General features: G+C 44.5%; 1 protein-coding gene across 6 annotated transcripts in view; it reads right to left on the bottom strand.

The window, feature by feature from the left end:
• The window catches only part of Mura (ring finger protein murashka), a 50,448-nt gene that overhangs the window by 23,892 nt on the left and 7,444 nt on the right, over positions 1–19,112 (bottom strand). The window contains exon 1 of one of the 6 annotated variants that reach the window (XM_071701210.1): positions 10,164–10,806. The exons of 2 other annotated variants lie outside the window; for them this stretch is intronic. Coding sequence is in view for 1 of the 4 variants with exons in the window: in XM_071701216.1 (XP_071557317.1) it covers positions 10,164–10,195 (32 nt within the window). In the remaining 3 variants the exon portion in view is untranslated. 3 more of the 6 variants (XM_071701216.1, XM_071701215.1, XM_071701211.1) reach the window with 3 other exon arrangements.

The following is a 19,112-nucleotide window of genomic DNA, read 5'->3' as shown; positions in this document are numbered from 1 at the left end:
TTAACGAATGACTGTTACACCTGTCCAACACCTGTAACCACAATCATATTTTAGAGGTCCAAAGCCAATACTTTCTCTCGCTTGTTTTCCTAAATTTTACTTTTCATCAAATAAAATATTATTGGAAAGAGATCAATAAAAACTATCGAGATAAAATATCATTTTTGGCAATATAGCTCTCGAACAATCCTTTCGTAACATATGACACAGTGTTTTTATTCGACTTTTATCGATACGTGAATAGTCGCGCGAGTCATATAACATTGTTTATTCCCGATAGTGACATAAATATTATATTACTCTAACGCAAGAACCTTTAACTTTAAATCTGATAAAATGATGCATATTGGATATATTAAAGCAGTTAAATCTAGTTATAAAATTTGATTCATTAATTAAGGATTAAAAAGTGTTTAACCAAGAGAGAGTTTGTATTTCATGAAATTAGTTGAAAATTAGTTGGATTGAACCCGAATAACATATTGATTTTGCTCTGCGTTATATATGAATTTTACATATCTCATGACTATTTTACGTAATTATTATAAACTTATCGAAATTTCCGCTAATAGAGATCAGTAAATGCTGTATAAAGATAATATTGCATTTACTGCAGTCAAGAACGCGGATATATACGAATACATCTCAATCGTTAGTAGGTTCGGAGAGGATGTAGGTATTAAAATATTCAAGATACGTTCGACGAGGATCTGGTCCTCTAGCGAATGCATTTTCTTCACTGCGGATCCCGAGTATAACGAGTTTTCGGAAATTATGGCCACCTTGTGTGTCGTACAAAATATATATTGCAAAAAGTGAACCGTGTCGGTCCGTGGACTTGTTAACTTTCGCAGCTGTTGTCTTCAATATTCTCGCCCGTTATACCGCACAAACAACGCAATTATGTATCTGTATTAAATATTTGTAGTAATTCAAAAAAAAAAGAGTGAAGGACAGTCACAATTGTGACGTAATTGCAAATAAATTCATCGGCTATTAGAACGTACTTGTAACCGCGGTTTCCTTTTAGACTCATACATGTTATAAAATGTTTATGCGATATAAATTTTCCAGCTGATAATGATATTGGCGCAAAAGGAAATCATTATTTATCTCTTTTTCTCTATACATGTCTATACATGTTGATTTAATTCTTCGCGTACGCATTAATTATGAACAAAGAATGAAACTAAATACTGTAGAGTGTACCACACGCTTATTACAGCGCAAATCCATAAGAATATCCGCTTGATGCGAAAGCCATTACCGCTTACCGCATTGCGAAACCTAATCGCGATCCGTCACACGTTACGCCAACTAGAAAATTTTTTATTACGCGCGCGTGCATTAATTATTTCACACCTTTCTAGCGGGGTCGACTTACCCCTCCCGTCCTTCGAATATACCCTTCGTCCACAATTACAGATAAGAGACTTTTCTAAGAAAGATGTACGACAACCGCTTCAATACGGAAACATCAATGGCTAAAGGCTATCGAGCTTCGATTAAACTTTAAAACTGTAAACAGGGGATAGAAAGACCTGCAATATTAAATATCAAGTCCCAGGAGTTTCGCCGGCAGAAAAGATATATCCGCTCCGGCAAAGAGTCCTTTGCCGGGTCAGTTAAGCAACATTGAATCGATTACGTGCAAGTATGTACGGCTCGAACCACGTGATCGTATATATTTATTAACAAACAGCGATATATTGACGACGTGGCGCAGCGATTGCGCGCGGAATTGCGTTTCGCTCGCGATCGGCGATACGCGACTCGCGTTAAAAACTGGGCCCCCATGATGAAGTAAACGCGAGCCAGTCCCGCGTGCAAGCGCCCCGGGGAGCCACTTCGATTTATCGAACATACGACCGCGATTGCGCTCGGGTCTTGCTCCGAGGCAATCGCGCAATTACTTGAGCGAACCAACTCGCACGTTGGCGTCTCCGCTCGAAAAGGTTGCGGTCTCTCCGTCATGGCCGCTGACTAAGAAGTTCGCGCGATGACTTTACCGCTTCTCCCCTCCTCACCTTCTCTTTTGCGAAAATACACTCCTATCGCGGAAATCCTCCCCCCCCCCCCCATCGTCGTATGTGCACCCGAGTTTCACGCGTTTAATTGACACGCGATTTATGTCAACCACGTATTAAAACCGTAACTTTAAACACCCGTTGCGGTACAAGGACAATCCTTAGTTTGCAGTTTTTAATTAAAAAGTCGAGATGTTACTCGAACGTCTTCTCGATATCGACGAGAAGATCACGTCTCCCAAGAGGAACGAGATAAACGTTTGGTAAATTAATTATAGATTTAGTTCCATCGCGAACACACGTTTCCCCGTCTAATTCTAGCTCGGAAGATTCGATCTTCTCGAAGGTGAAGCCTTTGGAAATACCGGGGCACGCACTAACATCGGCAACGGCATATTGCAAGAGAGAGAGACGTTGCTTCGTTTATATTTATTTTCGATTCGGCACGAATGTGTAATTGTACGACTACCAGATACGGATATCGAAGAAAACCAGCTGCTCTTTTCGTCTCTTGGACGTACGATTAGGGCAACTTCCTCTGGGAGAAGATTCCCTCCCTTCCTCGCCCCCAGGGAAGAGGCAAACGGATAACTAGCTTTTCGGAGTTAGAACGAATCTCCGAGGACCGAAGGGCGAGTCGCGGACGACTCTTCTTCGTGCACCAGGCGTCTTTAACTCCGTCTCGTGCGATCGTGTTGCAGCGAATTACGTTTGACGTTACGATTTCGGGGAAATTGACTGCGCGCATCTGCGATGCAATTACAGTCGCGAAATTTGCTTCTTTGCGACTTTAAGAAGAGTATGACGTCTAATGTTAAAAGAATCGGTACATACAATATTCCGCACGTGTCGAGATCTAAAAATTGCGAATTTAAATTATTGATATAATTATATTTTCAGTAAATAAAGTAAATGTATTTCAGTGTAGCTTAATTTTCCAATAACAGTTAAACCCTGTATTTTCTGTAATTTAGGTAAGAAAATGCATAATTTATTCTTCTTATAGCAGGATTAAAAAATCGAGGGAGCATTTTTCTGTTTATATTCGTCTTTTTCCATTTTTTCGCTCAACCAAAGTCATAAAAAATTTTTGAAAAATCGCAAAAACAAAGGGATTAACAATTCTCGTGAGATGCCACTCGATGACCTTTCGGATCATTCGATTGAAATATCACGGCGAGATTGGCAGGAACGCACGCGATGCCACGCAACTAGTATGGTATCTAATCGCGCAAAAACTTCGTGATAGTTGAACCGACACACACACACACACACACACACACAGATTGTAATCATAAAAAAAAAACCAATATCAGCGAAACAAAACGCACTTTTCCCAGGTTGTCAATCGTACTTCAAATGCTTCAGAGAATTTTGAGCAATTACCGTAGTCACGTACCTACAATAGCAACTTACAAACACGTGGATATTATAGATAGCACCTGAGAAAGAGAGAGAGAGAGAGGGGGGGAGGAGAGATGATTGGATTCCCTTCGTGCCTTACGGCCCTTCGCAGTGGGGAACAGCAATCGTTCACGTCCATGTTGCAGAAAGGCGTTTCCACGAAAAGTTTAGCCAACCCGAAGAATGCCTTTTCACCTAGAGAACACCGTATATGCCCACGCAAGACCCGAATAAAATACCATATAAACATATTTCGAGCATGAAACACGAAATCGCAATTAAATCTTGAAAAAAATTCAATTCGGAGAACAGAATAGAATACATACATATATAATTCACAAAAAGAATATATTATATATAAAAGTTACAATATATTATATGTATGATATGTAATATATCATGTATGAGAAGAGGATAAGTATATTATATATTTATAGGAGAGGAGATTCTAAAACAGACGAGATCTTGAATTGCTTCAAGAACAAACTTCTCCTTTTCTGTTTTCACTTTTTGTTTCAAAACAAAGATATAGTGTTTTATTTAAGAAACACAAAGCCAAGGCGCGTCTTCGATATTCTATTTCTTCGTAAAAATTATTTCCAACTTATCTGAAGGCACCCCCCCCCCTCTCCCTTTTTTCTCTCTGTGTGCGTGTAACATTTTACATTTTTTAAATGGTATTTATATCAATTACGTGCAACTGAAAGAATGACTAGGTCTCCGCGCGTGAATCACGTGGACATTTCGATACGAGACATCCGGTATTCGTAAACGAATTCGTGACTCTGACTTTCACGATCTTTTACAACGTAGCCAGATCACGGTCGAGAGCTTTCCCGGTTTTGCTTGCAACGTTAGCAGCAACGCGCGCGCGGCTTCCGCGGCCGATCGGCGATGCGCTCGTGAGAGCGAAAGTGCTCAACAATTGCGACGCGCATTCCGTGATTGTTGCGAGGCTATTGCAAGCTGGTAAATTGCGCATTGCTCATCCGCGGCTGTAAACACCGCGCGCGCTTTCTCGATCGACCGATTGGCGCGATCGCGTATCAAATATTGAAGACAACAAAGAGAAAATAAATTTCAGTGCGTATTCTCTCGGCCTAAAAGAGGGGACGCGACAACCGTAGAAAATCAATCATACGGAGAAAATAAGTTTAAGTGTGCATTCGCCCGTTACATTTCGCGTGTAACTTTTTCCGGTACACGGAATTTCGTTCCATGCTGGAACAGATTGGAATATTTTTTGCTTCATCGAGATAATTTTGTCGAGTTTTGGATATTTATCATTTTGTTTAGATTGTTTAGAACGAGAAAGCGTGGAGAGATTGCTACTTAAAAACAAAGACTACGAAGCATAAAAGTGAGACTAAAATCTCGTAAATATGAAAACGAATAGCACATAACTAACTCTAAGATTAATAATTACTGTGGGTGAGATTACTCTCCTACGATCTATTTTGACATAATTTTGTTTGCGGGCAATAATAACATAATTTTAACATAATTTTATTTGCGGGCAATAATAGTAAGTAGCGATAACTTCGTGAAGACTCAGGCTTTGTTACGATACCACATGCTTTTCAGCTCACCTCAAAGGAAAACGCTTTCTCTTATCGTCGTAGACTGATTCACAATTCTCGTAATGTTTCATTATCAACGTGAGGCAACGTCACGGCAAAGGAGATAAGTCGAGGAATGACAACGTCACGTCACGTAGAAATCGAAAAAGAAACACGGGTGTCGTGAAATCGTCTTTCCCAACGGCTATAAAAACGTGCCTCGCGTTTATTCTTCCTCCCTTTTCCCAGGATCTCCGCCGAAATTATCCGGGCCAGAGGGCGTAGGGCTCACCCCGGGAATAAAATTCTAAAAAGGGATTCACGGGAAGGTCGCGCAGTCTCTAGATTCAGTATTGTGTCCGCTATAAAGATTCTTACGTCCGAAATTTATCCGTCTGGCCGTAGCCGGCGCGGCGCGGCAGCTATTATAGAAAATACCGATCACGGGTACCTGGCTCGGCTTCCTGAAAAACCTCCGAGAGATACCTGTCTTCCCCCGGCCACCACCTGCTCTCTCTCTCGCCGCTACGAGACCTTCATGAACATATGCCGTGTCTGGCGAACAATGTTCCCCGACCAGCTTGCGCGTTCCGAGACGACGACGGCACGGATCCCGCCTGGCCCCCCCAAGTTTCTTGCGCGTAACGTTTGGCAACCGCTTTCCTCGCTTCGTCCTCGACGTTAATTTATCATTAAAACGTACGATTTTCCGGGGAAGGGCGATCGACGCGTTCACACACAGGATTTACGCGCCGCCGTTACGTGTCGAAAGCTAAATTTGCTGATGATTGCGCGTATTTTGTGTTACGAGACGAGTTTTCGACGTTACTTCCTTGAGCTGTTTACGAGAACGCGACGCGTATCGCCGCTTCCTCGCGCCGCGGCCGTAATGAAATGCTTAGCCGCGCTCGCGTTCGTAAATATGCAATATCTTGGGTCTTAGAGAGGTCGGAGTAAATTTATTCTTTATTCAAAATGAAGAGCTCCGAGCGCGCGTCTCCTCCTCGATATCGGCGAAAGATAATCGACGAAGTGTTGAAGCAATATCACGGCGACGTATCGCGATATTTCAATCCAAACGGACTTCATTCTTTGTTCAAATTAAATTTATCCTAGCTGAAGATAATATCGGCAACGTATCGCAGTTTCGCGCGCTGCTTACGGATATGCGATGCTTCAAAGAAAAAAGTAATTTGTTTCTTCATTCAGAACGAAAACTTGGAGAGACGTGTTTATCTTGCCGACGTCGACGGAATCAACGTGTATATATACGGCGCGCAGATTGCGATACACTGGCGAAGTTGCCAACATCACCGCTCTGTCACAACCTGCGTGCCACATTGAAAAGTTTACGGGTATATATCGTAAACCTCATAGAGGGGAAAGAGAGTCATTTTTTTTCATTCGGTACACAAAGAGCCCCGAACACGGTTCCCTCGGCGTCGCGAGGAAAATAACCGAGAGTGGCCACAAGAAACAAAAGCACAGGAAGTTTAGAATAAATGCGATGACGCTATATTCGAGAAGAGAAGTAAAAGAAACGTGGTTTATCGTGATAGTATTATATTTCTCTTGGCGGACGGTCGAGAAAGGGCGTACCGCGAATCGACCATGCGGTTCTGACAAAGGGGAAACTGGAAAACGGATGTAGAGAGAACACATATGAGAGACACACATTAGAGACACGCTCAAAAACGATAGACATTCATATACATTACATTGCACCCAATTCGGATGGTCATCTTAGAAGTTACGAAACGTTCGAGGTCGCGGATATACTTCCAATTATCTGGCAATCTGACGTTATCGCGAAGTTACATAAAAGTGCACCATTAGTTAATTTAGCAATTGACTGTAAAATGCGATCGCAATTATTGCTAATTGGAGCAGTGAACTTTTATTATACGAACACCAAGAAGAAAGGGAGAGGGACAATTATTTTGTAAAATGTATTGCGCGCGTCGAACGTTTATATGACATTTTAATCTCGCGAGTCTCTCGCAACACGTGATTTTGGCTGGAAAAATTTTTACGTAACGCGGAATCAGCCGTGCCAAAAAAAATTAATATGATAAATAATTGAATCCTTTCTCGTATTTTTGCGTAAACGTGTTTTATCGCACGTGCCAATTGCGGTATGAGGATTAACGTTTGCGGAGACGATCGCGCGGGTGTCGACGGTTAATTCTGTATTTATTTTGCAGCTGTATTTTTGTTCCTGCAAGTTCGACGTCGAGTTCTGCTCGTGCGACATTTGCATTATCACGTACGCTGTACGTGATAATATAAATGCGAATGATGAATGTTTGCGCGATCGACGTCGGTGAGTCGATCGTATAACCGAGTCACTTATTCTATTTATTTATCGTGCATAAACGAGGAACATTAAAGGCGTCCGAGAACGACGAGCCGCCCGAGTGAATATACATGTGCGCGCGTTCAATGTCGGGCCCTCGAAGGCGATATTCTCCTTTTACACCATGGCTCAGGTATTAGTATGTTAAGCAACATTTTTTTGTAGGGTGTTTATGCGTCCGAAAACTTTTCTGATAGATCGTCGCTGTCGCGCGCGACATAAACAAGTAACGCACACGAATAAGCAATATACGTATCATGTTTATTTTAATCGAAGCAACTTAAATCTAATACTCCGTAAAATAGAGGATTTACCAATTGCGGTGATCCCCCGTGGCGATATTTTAAACAAGCGCGTTTGCATTACAATATATTTAATCCGATTCAGCGTAATTAAAAATAGGCACGCGTTACACTGACCTTCGTATTTGCCTGCTCTTTCACGAATCGTATGAATATCACGGAAAAGTATCGCAATATTTTTCTTTCTCCCGCGTGCGAAATATCGATATTTCCACGATACCCGAAATGGCAAAACAACGCCACCCTGATTCAGCATGATTGGTAAACGTTGCAAAACAAGGAAAATAACGATTTTTATTAACGTCTCTATGCAAGATATAAATAAACGAAACGATCGCTCCGCAAGTTTCGAAGTGGCTCCAAGATTCGAGCGTGAGGAAAAGTATCCACGAAAGATGGTAGCCGGACGAAGAGAATCGCACGATGACGTTCGTCGTGTCGCAAGACAGGTAAATATTTCATTCCAATGGCGAGCGATGCAACACGCGACGTTTTGCAATCGTCGATTTGAATGGAGAGTCGCGCCGCGACGAAAAAAAAAGAAGAAACACGATACATCCGGGACAGCGAGTTCGTACGTTTTGCGCGTGCAGAAACGCACGCACTCTCCCTGCTCCGAGATTAATATCTCCTCCGGCTAATCTCGAGGCACACGAATCCGCTCTATTCGAATATTACAGGCGACGTAATTATATTCGTAATTATATTTGTAAAATCGGGGGTGCGACCAAGACGCGATAACGGCCGATAGCGCGGTGTACAACGAGAAATTAACTTGTGTATACATCGAGTAGTAAAACCTATTCTCTTGATTACGTTTCCTCTTTAAGCGATAAGTCCACATTCGAACATCCTAAACAGATTCGATGTATTTCGCCTAAAATCTGTACTGGCCATCCAGAAATGACGGAAGACGAATGTCAGTCGCTGCAAAACATGGAATGGACTTATTATTAATACAGGCACAAACGGCCTTCGAGTACTTTAAAGGCAGTAAAAGTCATTCATTAATCTTTGGACTAAGGCAAACAAATAAAATCCTCCTATTTGAGACAGACTTTACCTTCGGCATAATTACTTTTGTTTTTAAGAGATTTATTGATCATAGTTAAGAGATTAAAGAGTCGAAATTCCTCGAGAATCGCAAAGGGAGTGGCATCTCGCATTTCTTTCGATTTCTCTTTTCATTAACACCTTGCTTTAAACCAATTAAATTTAATATCCCATAAAATAGAGGTGTTTTCTAATTGTGGTAATTCTCGCGGGGATGTCATTTGAAACAAGCGCGTTCGCATTAAACGATAATCAACAGTTCGATAGATAAAACACCCGTGTATCGGTCGACAATTCCGGAACGCCCCGTATAATCCCGACGAGATCAATCGAGTGGCTAACGCGGCTGACTCGCGATTAATCTTAACAAGGAAGAAAAAGGGGAGAGCTCAACGAGCACGGGGGGGGGGGGGCCTCTGCGAGACGCCGAGATATTAGAAATCGCGAGTTAATCGCAAGTTAATCGCGGTTAACTCGGCCCCCGCCCGTCGTCGCGGGAGTAAACAGAGAGCCGTTTGCTCCGCGCGTCGGAATTCGAAATTATTTCGATTTTCCCTGTTTACGTCTCGCGAGGCACATCGACACACTCGCTCGACGACGTACGGCGTTACGTGCCGAGGGTTGTATCGTCGTGGTCGTGGCGCAGCAAAACACGAAGTGCCTTCGTCCGAATGCCGCGGACGACGCAGTACGGCAGGGCGCCGAGCAAAACAGTCTCGCGGGGCTACATAAGTACGTCGCCGGCAGGAAGAAAAGCTCCTTGGCACTCTCGTGTGTGTCGCGGAATTGGCGGTAATGCGACGGTCGTCGTCACCGACGATGACGACGACGACAACAGCGGCGCAGAGCTCGGAGACGTTCGCGACGATGACAGGACCGAAAAGACCGAGCGAAAGATATTCGAAGAATCTTCCTGAAAGGAGGGATGTATACAAGCACGTCGGAGGCGGAGAGACGAGATAAATAAGGAAGAGGGGGACGGTAAATTGTTCGGCTGCGTCGATTATCGATAACGTGGTCCCCTCGATGATGTAGAGAGACAGAATGAGAGTGTGTGTGTGAGAGAGAGAGAGAGAGAAAGCGAAAAGACGTACGCGATGAAATCACACGAAGGCCCGTCGTTTCCGCTGGCCGTGCGGCATACGAAAGCGCTCGCCACCGCCGGGGGGGGGGGGGGGGGCGTATCGATTCGGACAAAACAATTGTGGCCAAGTCGTGGCCGTCGTCGGCCGTGTGTGGCGAGCCGAGTTACACTTTTACGCACTTGGTACCCGAGGCCGTGTAGAGCCGCCGTGTAGAGAGTCTTTAGTCACCGCCCAACTCTCGGTTGTCCTCGTCCTCGTCGCTGTCGCTGTCCTCGTCGTCGTCGTCGTCGTCGTCGTCGTCGTCGTCGTCGTCGCAATCGCAATCGCAATCGCTAGCGCAAAAGAAGAGGGACACGGTGTATAGAGGCTTGTCCTACCGTATGGGGTAACACTCCCGCGTCGCTGTCATGCCTCCACGTCGTGTTGTTCCCGTGTACGTGTTACGCGCGCGTGTATGTGCGCGCGCGCGCGCGCGGCGCTCGATCGCGCCCGTCCCCCGAGCGTGTATGTCAAAACGTGTCTGTGTATGTGTGCGCGAAGAGCGGACGTAGAAGCGCGAGAGCAGAAGCCACGACGGTATATCGAGGGACCAGAGGCGGCGCGGCGCGGACACGCGCGCGCGACGGCGTAGTTACGTAGACACACACACGCACACCGATTCGAAAGAGGCCGTCAACGGAGGAGGAAACACTCGCGTGCACGACGCACGCACCGCACGCACGTATATATGCGCGCGCGTGCGTCTCTTCTCACCGCCGATACAACACTCTCTCTCTCTCTCTCTTTCTCCTCCTCGCTCTAGAGCGCGCGCATCACCCTCGCTCGCTCACTCGCGACTTCAGTTCAGGGAGCGAGACGCGAGACACACCGAAACACCGCGAGCCTCTCCGCGCACTCCGACACGACACTTCGTCCGACGACGGCGCACCACGAACTGAATGCCGAATCCTAACCGACTGAGCAGGACTCGGAAACGCGGCGCGGCGCGGCGCGGCACGGCGCGGCGCGACGCGGCGGGATGGAGGGGATGCCGGCCGCAACGTGGGGGAACGGGGAACTATCATTCCCGTGGTGAGACGGAGGGTTGGGAAAGGGTGAACGGGGGAAGGGGAAACGCGTATCGCAGGTGTGGACGCTGCGCGTCGAGTACCACGTTCGAATTTGAGGAGCTTTCAGCTTGTTGCGAAGAGTATGGGAGAATTACGCGAACGTAGGTTAAGGTTTGTGCAATTTATAACGGAAATGTGTGTGCACCGTACGTGTGTACGGTACAAATCGTACATTTAAAAAAAAGTATACACGAATGTATGCCTGCTCGTTTTACATACTTTTTTTTACAGTGTAGGACTGTGAATACGATTTGGATTTGTTGGGATTCGGATAATTCACCGAATTATCTGACTACTCCAGTTCGGGTATTCAAATTATTCGAACTATCCGAACGATTCTTAATGTCCGAAAAATATCAAATTCGTATTTGCGAATTTGTTGATTCGTATCTAAATCATCTGCAAAAATTGAACTGGAAACTAATTGTTAAGTCGTTAAATAGATTTTATTTAATTGTGTATTTTTTTCGTTGACTCTAAAAGAATGTTCCCTCTGCAGCAGGAGATCTCGTTACAATCGAGAGAGAAGCTACCATCTCAGTATGCAAACTAATTAATATTCCTTTATCAAAAAATGTTTTAATTTCTCGCGCGCATTCCTAATAATTTTTTAAATATATTATATTTAGAATATATTTATTTGCTCTATCTATATATGTATATAAACTAGAATGTGTCTGTCTGTATATTCCCCATTAACTCCTAAACCTTTTGACCGATTTGGACCAAATTTTGCATAATTACTGATTTTCATCCCCTTAACTTTGTGATAATCCCGAGCAACGCCAGATAGTTTAAGCTAGTTATTGTATTTTATAGTGTAACTATAAAACACAAAATACAAAGTAATCTTTTCATATATATAATAAATGAAGGTATACCTAAACGTAATTTCAATAAATTTTTACACATTGTGTTTTAAAATTCCAAAAAGATCGTAATATTTAATTAGATGTTGCGTAATGTGACGTAAAGACATACCGCGTCTTACTTTTGTTAATTTTGTCGAGGCGACGTGTCGTTAAGTTAGATATGTCACCATTTGTATAATTATAGGACGCGAGATGTTTAACGACTTTGATAGCGGGTAAATTTAGCGATTCTCGCCGATACTCGTGGGAACTGAGCGGCAAGATCGTTAGAAAGTAGAATACCATATATGCGCAAAAGCGAAGCGATATTGTACGCCCCAGTCGAATTGTGACGGCCGCAGCGGCGCAACAATTGGAACAGACGCAACAAACTCCCTTATCCAAGTTATTACCGAAATATATCTCCACCCGATATACGTATATATCTACATATATTTCCCATTGCTCTGACGCAAATAAGCTATACAACCGTTCCATTGTCGAGCGCGCAACGTTACCGAATCCAAAACGCCACAAATCGCATGCAACGCGCCAGTTAATCGTAAATTAATTAATAGGGTGCGCAATTATTATTATTAGCGATTTCTCAATTAGTGCCATTTCATTTTCCAATCGCGACGTATACTCAATTTAAAGTCGTTATTTTCCTACTTTAGGTGACATCGTTCCGATCGTTTTGTTTCATTCAAAGCCAAGTGCATGTACTTAAAAGCCGATCAGCAGAATAGATGATGGAGATTAGCTGAAAATCGATTTTTATTGCGCGAAAAGAATTAAACCGAACGCCCAATTACGGAATTATTCATTCCCAAAACAAAGAAGTCCTCGTACATTCATAATCAATTTTAAAAGTGGGACGCATTTTCAGGTCAATCACTAAATAAGTTTCGAATATGAATGTGGAAACTCCAGAATAGATACTTGACATTTTCAAAGTCAGATCGAAGTCCATTATCCGTCACAGTTTTAGATGACATAAAAAATTTCGCGACTTTAAAAGTTTTGCTATGAAATATTCCGCGGCATAAAATAATCGTGAAACCGCACACAAATACGATATTTTAAAGATAGCATAGAAAAAAAGTCGTCTTGCCTTGCATGAAATGCTATGTTGCTAACACGCAAATAAGTGCATTTCTTATACGTCACTAGGTTCGAAACCATTGGTGGCTGTTATCGGTGGCTATTGTAACGTCGATTATATTACTCGAATCAATTTTATATATAATGAGTTATATTATTATTGTTTGTATTGTACATAAGCAATTCAAAAACGAGAGCAACACTGACGTGTTGAAGTAGATTCAGAAATAATCGTTTCTTCGGATAAATTCCGCGATTACAACACGTGTCATATTATACATAAGGAATTAAAAAACGAGCAGCGCTGATATTTTGAGATAGATAAAAAAATTTAGAAGGCTTTGTATTCTTTATTTTTAAATAATACGAAACCGTTTCTCCGGATGGATTCCGACATTACAGACACGCGTCGCATCAAGCTGACATCCAAGGAATTCCAAGGGTCTCTCGTGAGTTTCATCTCTACGAATGTTACAGCCCTGGGACGCCACGGGGCTTAATATCCCTACGAGGGTTAACAGAGAGGAAGGAAGATAGGGGCGATCTTACGGGAGGGAGGACCGATGCCGAAGCCATAAGCGCGACGAAGGGACGCGTCGAATGGAAGAGAGAAGAAAAAGAAAGGTGGAAAAAAGATAGGACCTACTCTGGAAGAGAGAGCGCCGGGTCGGCCGGAGCGAGGGCCCCTTCCTCCCAAAGGCCGCACCCACACGAGGGTCCACGCGATCCGGGGAACTCGGGCTGGCACAGCCCTGAGGAAGCCGAGTAAACACACTTCGTGACGCGCGAAGGATACCGTGAAGATACCGAAGAAGAGCGGCTATTTGAAATCGCTATCGTTTCGACGAGATTAGATTCTCTCTCTGCCGCGTGGCCGCGGCACGCCAACGCGATTTCTACCCGCGACTATCTGGACGGCGGCGATTGATGCGCGTCGCGCACTTCCCATCTATCTATTTAAGAGAACTTCTCTAAAATTACATTTTGATTTTAGATCCTTCATCCTTCGTTCGATTAAATATATAGAAGAAGGTCAGTGGCGTTTCTTTCTGTGGACTGCCGCGAAAATAACGACAATCAAGCAGGGAAGCAAATGGGAAGGAAGAGCGAATTTCGAGCTGAATAAAATACTTATGCACTCACTGTTGAAAATGGAAAATGAAATTTAAATCAGTACCTTCAGTTAAATAACATTTTGTGATTTTTAACTTACCATGTGTATCGAAATTTATTATTTTCACACAAACAGTATTATTTTAACTCCATTAGTTTAATTAAATTGACATTTTTTAAGTTAAATTAACGATATTTTGATTAGTAGCAATGGCGATTTATACGAATGGTTAAAATTGATTCAAATTGAATGTAATTTGACACCACGAATTTAACAGTGTAAAGTCCAAAATCTAGGGCTACAAAACGTTCCGAATTTACTTCGGAAATAATTAATACATCAAATCATTCATTTACTCGAGTTCGGATATCTAAATTAGCCGGATTATTCAGATCTTATTGCGCGAAGAGTCGCATATATCCGAATTCGTGAATTTATTAATCAGAATCACAAGGACGAACGATCGCGAACGAACATTCACGAACGTTGCGAGCTCTTTCCCTTTGACATATCGAAGTGAAACGGAACATATTCGTCGTTGTACGTTCGATCTCGTCGAAACAAGTCGTTTATTCGCGTTTGTTCGCGCTCGCTCGCTCGCTCGCTTAGTTTGGATCCAGCTTAACGCATGCGCCTTTTTAATTCCACGGACGTGATGGTTTACCCACTGTGAGGAAAATTTTTTTATCTGGAATGGGGATAAAAAAATCCACCATGCACTGTAGAAAAAAGTCTGCAAAATTACGTGAACAAATGTAAAATGTATACCATTTACTATGGAAATATGTATACACGTTCAATTAGAAATTTAATGGAATGTATAATTTTTACGCTTGTTGTTCATGCAGTGCAGTTTTCCATTGTCGTTCGTGTGCCGTTGCGGTTCACATGCTTTTTTACAGGGCATAAAAAACGCGTTCTCGGCTGGAACTCGCGTGGAACAACGTCGAGAGCGAGCGAGCACTTCCACACGCCCGCCGCTCACGTTCGCTTTTCTGACGCGTCTGCGGACGCGGGACGAATTCCTCCGGGAATTTTATCTCGCGCTCTTATCGCCGTCGAATCTCCCGTTCTACTCGAAATCATATCTCGCACGATGATACCGTAATACCCGCCTATATACCGTGTGTGCCGTTCTATGATCGCGCGCCCGCCACTGCGCAGCGCCGTTCTCTCTCTCTCTCTTGCTCTCTCTCGTCGTAGACAACGAGAGCGTCAGGCCAGACGATATCATGGCCGAGCACCGCGAGCACCGCTGATAACTCCGAGTTAAGCCAAAATCAACACGCCGCGCGCTGCGGGTCGAGGCAACGCGCGACGCAGCTGCCGTCGCGAGTGCGTCATGTCGGGTGACAAAGCTCAAGATGTTGTCTCTCTCTATATATATAAATCCCTTCTCTTTCTTTGTGTCTCTCTTGTTCTTTTTCTCTCTCACGGATTCGTCTTCAGATACAGCGTGCCAGGCGGTTCGATATCGATCAAATTCGGTATCGATAGAAAACGTTCCTCCTCCTTTCTTCCTTCCCCGGATATCCGTCCTTATTACAGACAGTAGCGCGTACCGCGCTTTAAGGAAAAGCTACCTCGGCGTTAAAAGGAAAAGGAGACGTATCCCCCGCTCTCGCTCGCTCGCCATGGTTTTGTTCCATACCTTTCGCAGCGTTTTCTCATGCTATCTTCTCCCTCTCCGTTTTCCCCTCTGCTCTCTCGCTCTCTCACTCTTATTCTCTCTCTCTCCATCTCCCTCTCTGTTTCTCTCTGCACCGAAATCCCAGACGGGAAAGTGAGTTTCGGAACATGACTGTTAATTTTACGCAACGAGCGCACGGTCCGCGCTCGGCAGGAACGAGTTCTCCCTTCGTTCGCTACCTCGTGTGTTTATCGCGGAGATCCCGGATCGATAGCCGAGTTTTCCGACTGGTCGGCAGACGCTCGGTGCTCGGTAGGTTTCTACTCTCTTCGAGGAAGACCTTAGCCTCATATGGAGATATCGCGTATATGTCGTAACGGAACGACGCGCGACGTCAGCCCCAGTTTCGTTCGTTATACCCGCACGCGACGCATTTTCGGTGATTAAAAAACCGATAAGAGAATACATCGACGGAATTATCCCGATTAATAATAACGAGTAAAGGGGGAAAACCCAGGTGTGCGTCCCAGTCTCGTATCCCTTCTCTCCCGTATTCTGTCGTCGTCACGCACGCAGAAAACGTACCCGGTCACCCGCTATACCGTGAAAGAGGGACAAGCAAAACGTCTCGGATACTCGCTTTCCGAGTACGGCACGGGCATTCTATTCACGGGCGTTTACAGAAAAGGTGAGCGAATCCAACGCACGTGGGATCTCCTCGAGGAAATCCGTGTCCGCGCGCACGAGGTCGCGCGCGAAATAACGCGTACTGGATCGGCGGAAGGGGTGGGAGAAGAAGGGGGAGGGCTCCGCTTTGTTGTTCCCGATGACGACTGACGACGTATCGATGTGGACATAGGAAAGCGTCCCACGGGGCGATAACTTGCAAAATTTGCGTTGCGACATTCGCGATTCCGCGCCTCGTACGCCGAGGGGCACAGCCGCTTTTGTCAATATTTTAAACGACAGAGCCGCGCGCTGAACTTGACAAGGTGCGTGCGAAAGAGAGAGAGAGAGAGAGAGAGAGAGAGAGAGAGAGAGAGAGAGAGAGAGAGAGAGAGAGAGACAAAGATGAGGGTCGAAAGGAGATAGATAGGTAGCAAGAGGGGAGACGGGGGAGCGGAGAGAGATAACGGAGAAGCGAGGAAGATAAAGCGGGATGCAGACGGATAGGGTTGCGCGGCCGCTCTGTATCAACTATGCACCCTTATCAATTGGAAAATTGGTGTGTGCAATGGGAACGGAAGAGGAGGGGAAAAGGCTGTATCGCGTCGTACGAACGAGGGTGACGGTATAAGGACGAAGAGCGCGAGGGGAGGGGAGAGGGAGAGAGGACCAGTGCCGGATTTACCGTTAAGCCGCCTTCGAGCCCGAGTTTATTGAAAAACCATCGGAGAAGTAACATTTCACGAGACGCTACATCGTTATTTTTGTCTCTTATTACAGGTATTAATGATTTTAATCGATTAATCTCCCACAACTTAACTTTCAACGCTATCGGTGTAGAAACCTCTCGTATTTCTCTCGTATATTCATTAATAAACGTAAAAAATATTTCCACATATTTATAGCAACGCAAAATAAAATATTGCAGCGAAATAATAATTAAAACTATTTCGCTTTCGTAAAAATGTCATTTCGATTACAACTGTGTCGCGGAATAAGGTTCCTGGGAATTAAAATCCACCAATGAAGCGAGAGAGAGAGAGAGAGAGAGAGAGAGAGAAAAGCTAAAGAAAGAGAAAACAGAAAGGGGGATAAAGAGAAAGGGAGCAATTAGGTTTACGTTTTTGGGACAGGGCCGTATCGGTGAAAGGGTATCTTCGATGCCAGCACGCGACTTGCGATGTAGCTTGAAATTTCACTCGCCTGCAGCATGTTCGCCGACGAGTGACATCGAAGATGTTGCCGTGTCGACGACCCGCATCGTCTATGCACCCTTGTGAATTGGAAAATTCCGTGCCTGCTGGCTTAGCGAAGAGACTCGTCGACACGGCGAAGAGGAGTACTCGTAGAAAAGACAGGGACGCATCTCTCTCTAGCAAACGATCGAAAGAGAGAGAAAGAGAGAGAGAGAGAGAGAGAGAGAGAGAGCTGAGAGGAAAAGGAAGAAGTAACAGCACGTAGAAAAAACAAGAGAAGAGAAAGAGGAATCGCGAAGACTTATTAATGCATTCTCTACTATTGCACTAACAACGTGCAACAGCAATTATTATTGACGTGCTCTGTTATAACTTCCTTTACGAGGATTATTACTGAACATCAATAATAAATGAGTTATTGTGTGCATTAGAGTTGCCTAGATCGACCACAATTTTTTCGCATCTATACGCACATTTGTTCAAATAATCTAAATTACAACTGAAAAATAATGTTTCTTACTTCTTATTTCTAAAATTTATCTCGTGAAACAACCATGTTTTTAATCTCTCGGTAAAATTAAAAAAAATTGTCCCGACAGTTTGCTCGAGGAGAGACGTACTCCAAATTCTATCGCAGAAATTCGGAATGCAAAAGGGGGAGCCCGGGACACCTTGTATCTCGAAAGAGAACGAGAGAAAGGGACGGAGGGTGGGAGTATAGAGAAGAGGAAGGGAGATAGAGCGAGGGACTGATAAGGTTGCGCGAGGCGCATGCGTCACTCGTCGTGGGCGTCGGAAACGTGTTGACACACGAGAGAAACCGTGAGCGAAAGAGAGAGAGAGAGAGAGAGAGAGAGAGAGAGAGAGAGAGAGAGAGAGAGAGAGAGAGAGAGAGAGAGAGAGGAGGTCGGGAGGGTACGAGGGAGGAAGGGAGATAGAGCATCGCGTGTGGCTCTAATGCCAGGATGCCCGTATGTATGTACCGTCTCTCGAATGCGGTTCCCATGCTGCGGGTCCCGGGGCACTCCCGGGGCTCTATACCGTCGCCGTCGGTCCTCTCTCGCGAGAGAGAGATCCGGTGGCGTCGCGCGCGTTGCCATAACCACCGCGCGACGAGCCGAGCGGAGACGCGATCGCGGAGAGATCCACGTTCGATCGATCGCGACGGGCGACGGGCTAATAAGGGGGAAATTATTGCGCGGGTTTAGAGCAGTGTACTCTCTCGCCCAGCGGCGAACCGGCCAGGGCCGAGGACCGGATCGCGGGATCCCTCCACGAGCCGAGGCTGTTCGCCGTAATATATGTCGTAGAAATAAAGAAAAAATACTCCGATAGTATCGGAGACTCAAATAAAAAGTCAGACATTTTGCAATTAACGTAACTCTGGTAAATAAGAATTTATAGATGCGGTGAAATTTATTTTACTTATTTTAATCTGTCCGTCACGATTGTATTTCTACGCGGTTATGAATAAACATGGGAATCAATCAGGCGTTTTTCACTTTTTATAGATCGACCCATACGAGACGTTCTCGTCTCGCGCTCGTCAATAAATTAACTCGCGGAAAGTGAAAAAGAGAGAAATTTGATATCTTCATTTTCTATTAAAATTTCCATTAAAAGGTAATTTTGCTATTAAAATCGGTAATGATGCTA

Source organism: Temnothorax nylanderi, unplaced genomic scaffold (genome assembly GCF_030848795.1).
Source record: "Temnothorax nylanderi isolate EJ_2023f unplaced genomic scaffold, tnyl_v1.0 TNYL_tig0024_pilon, whole genome shotgun sequence".
Taxonomy (NCBI): domain Eukaryota; kingdom Metazoa; phylum Arthropoda; class Insecta; order Hymenoptera; family Formicidae; genus Temnothorax; species Temnothorax nylanderi.
Note: the sequence above shows the minus strand (reverse complement) of the source record. Positions and strands in the feature narration are given on the sequence as shown.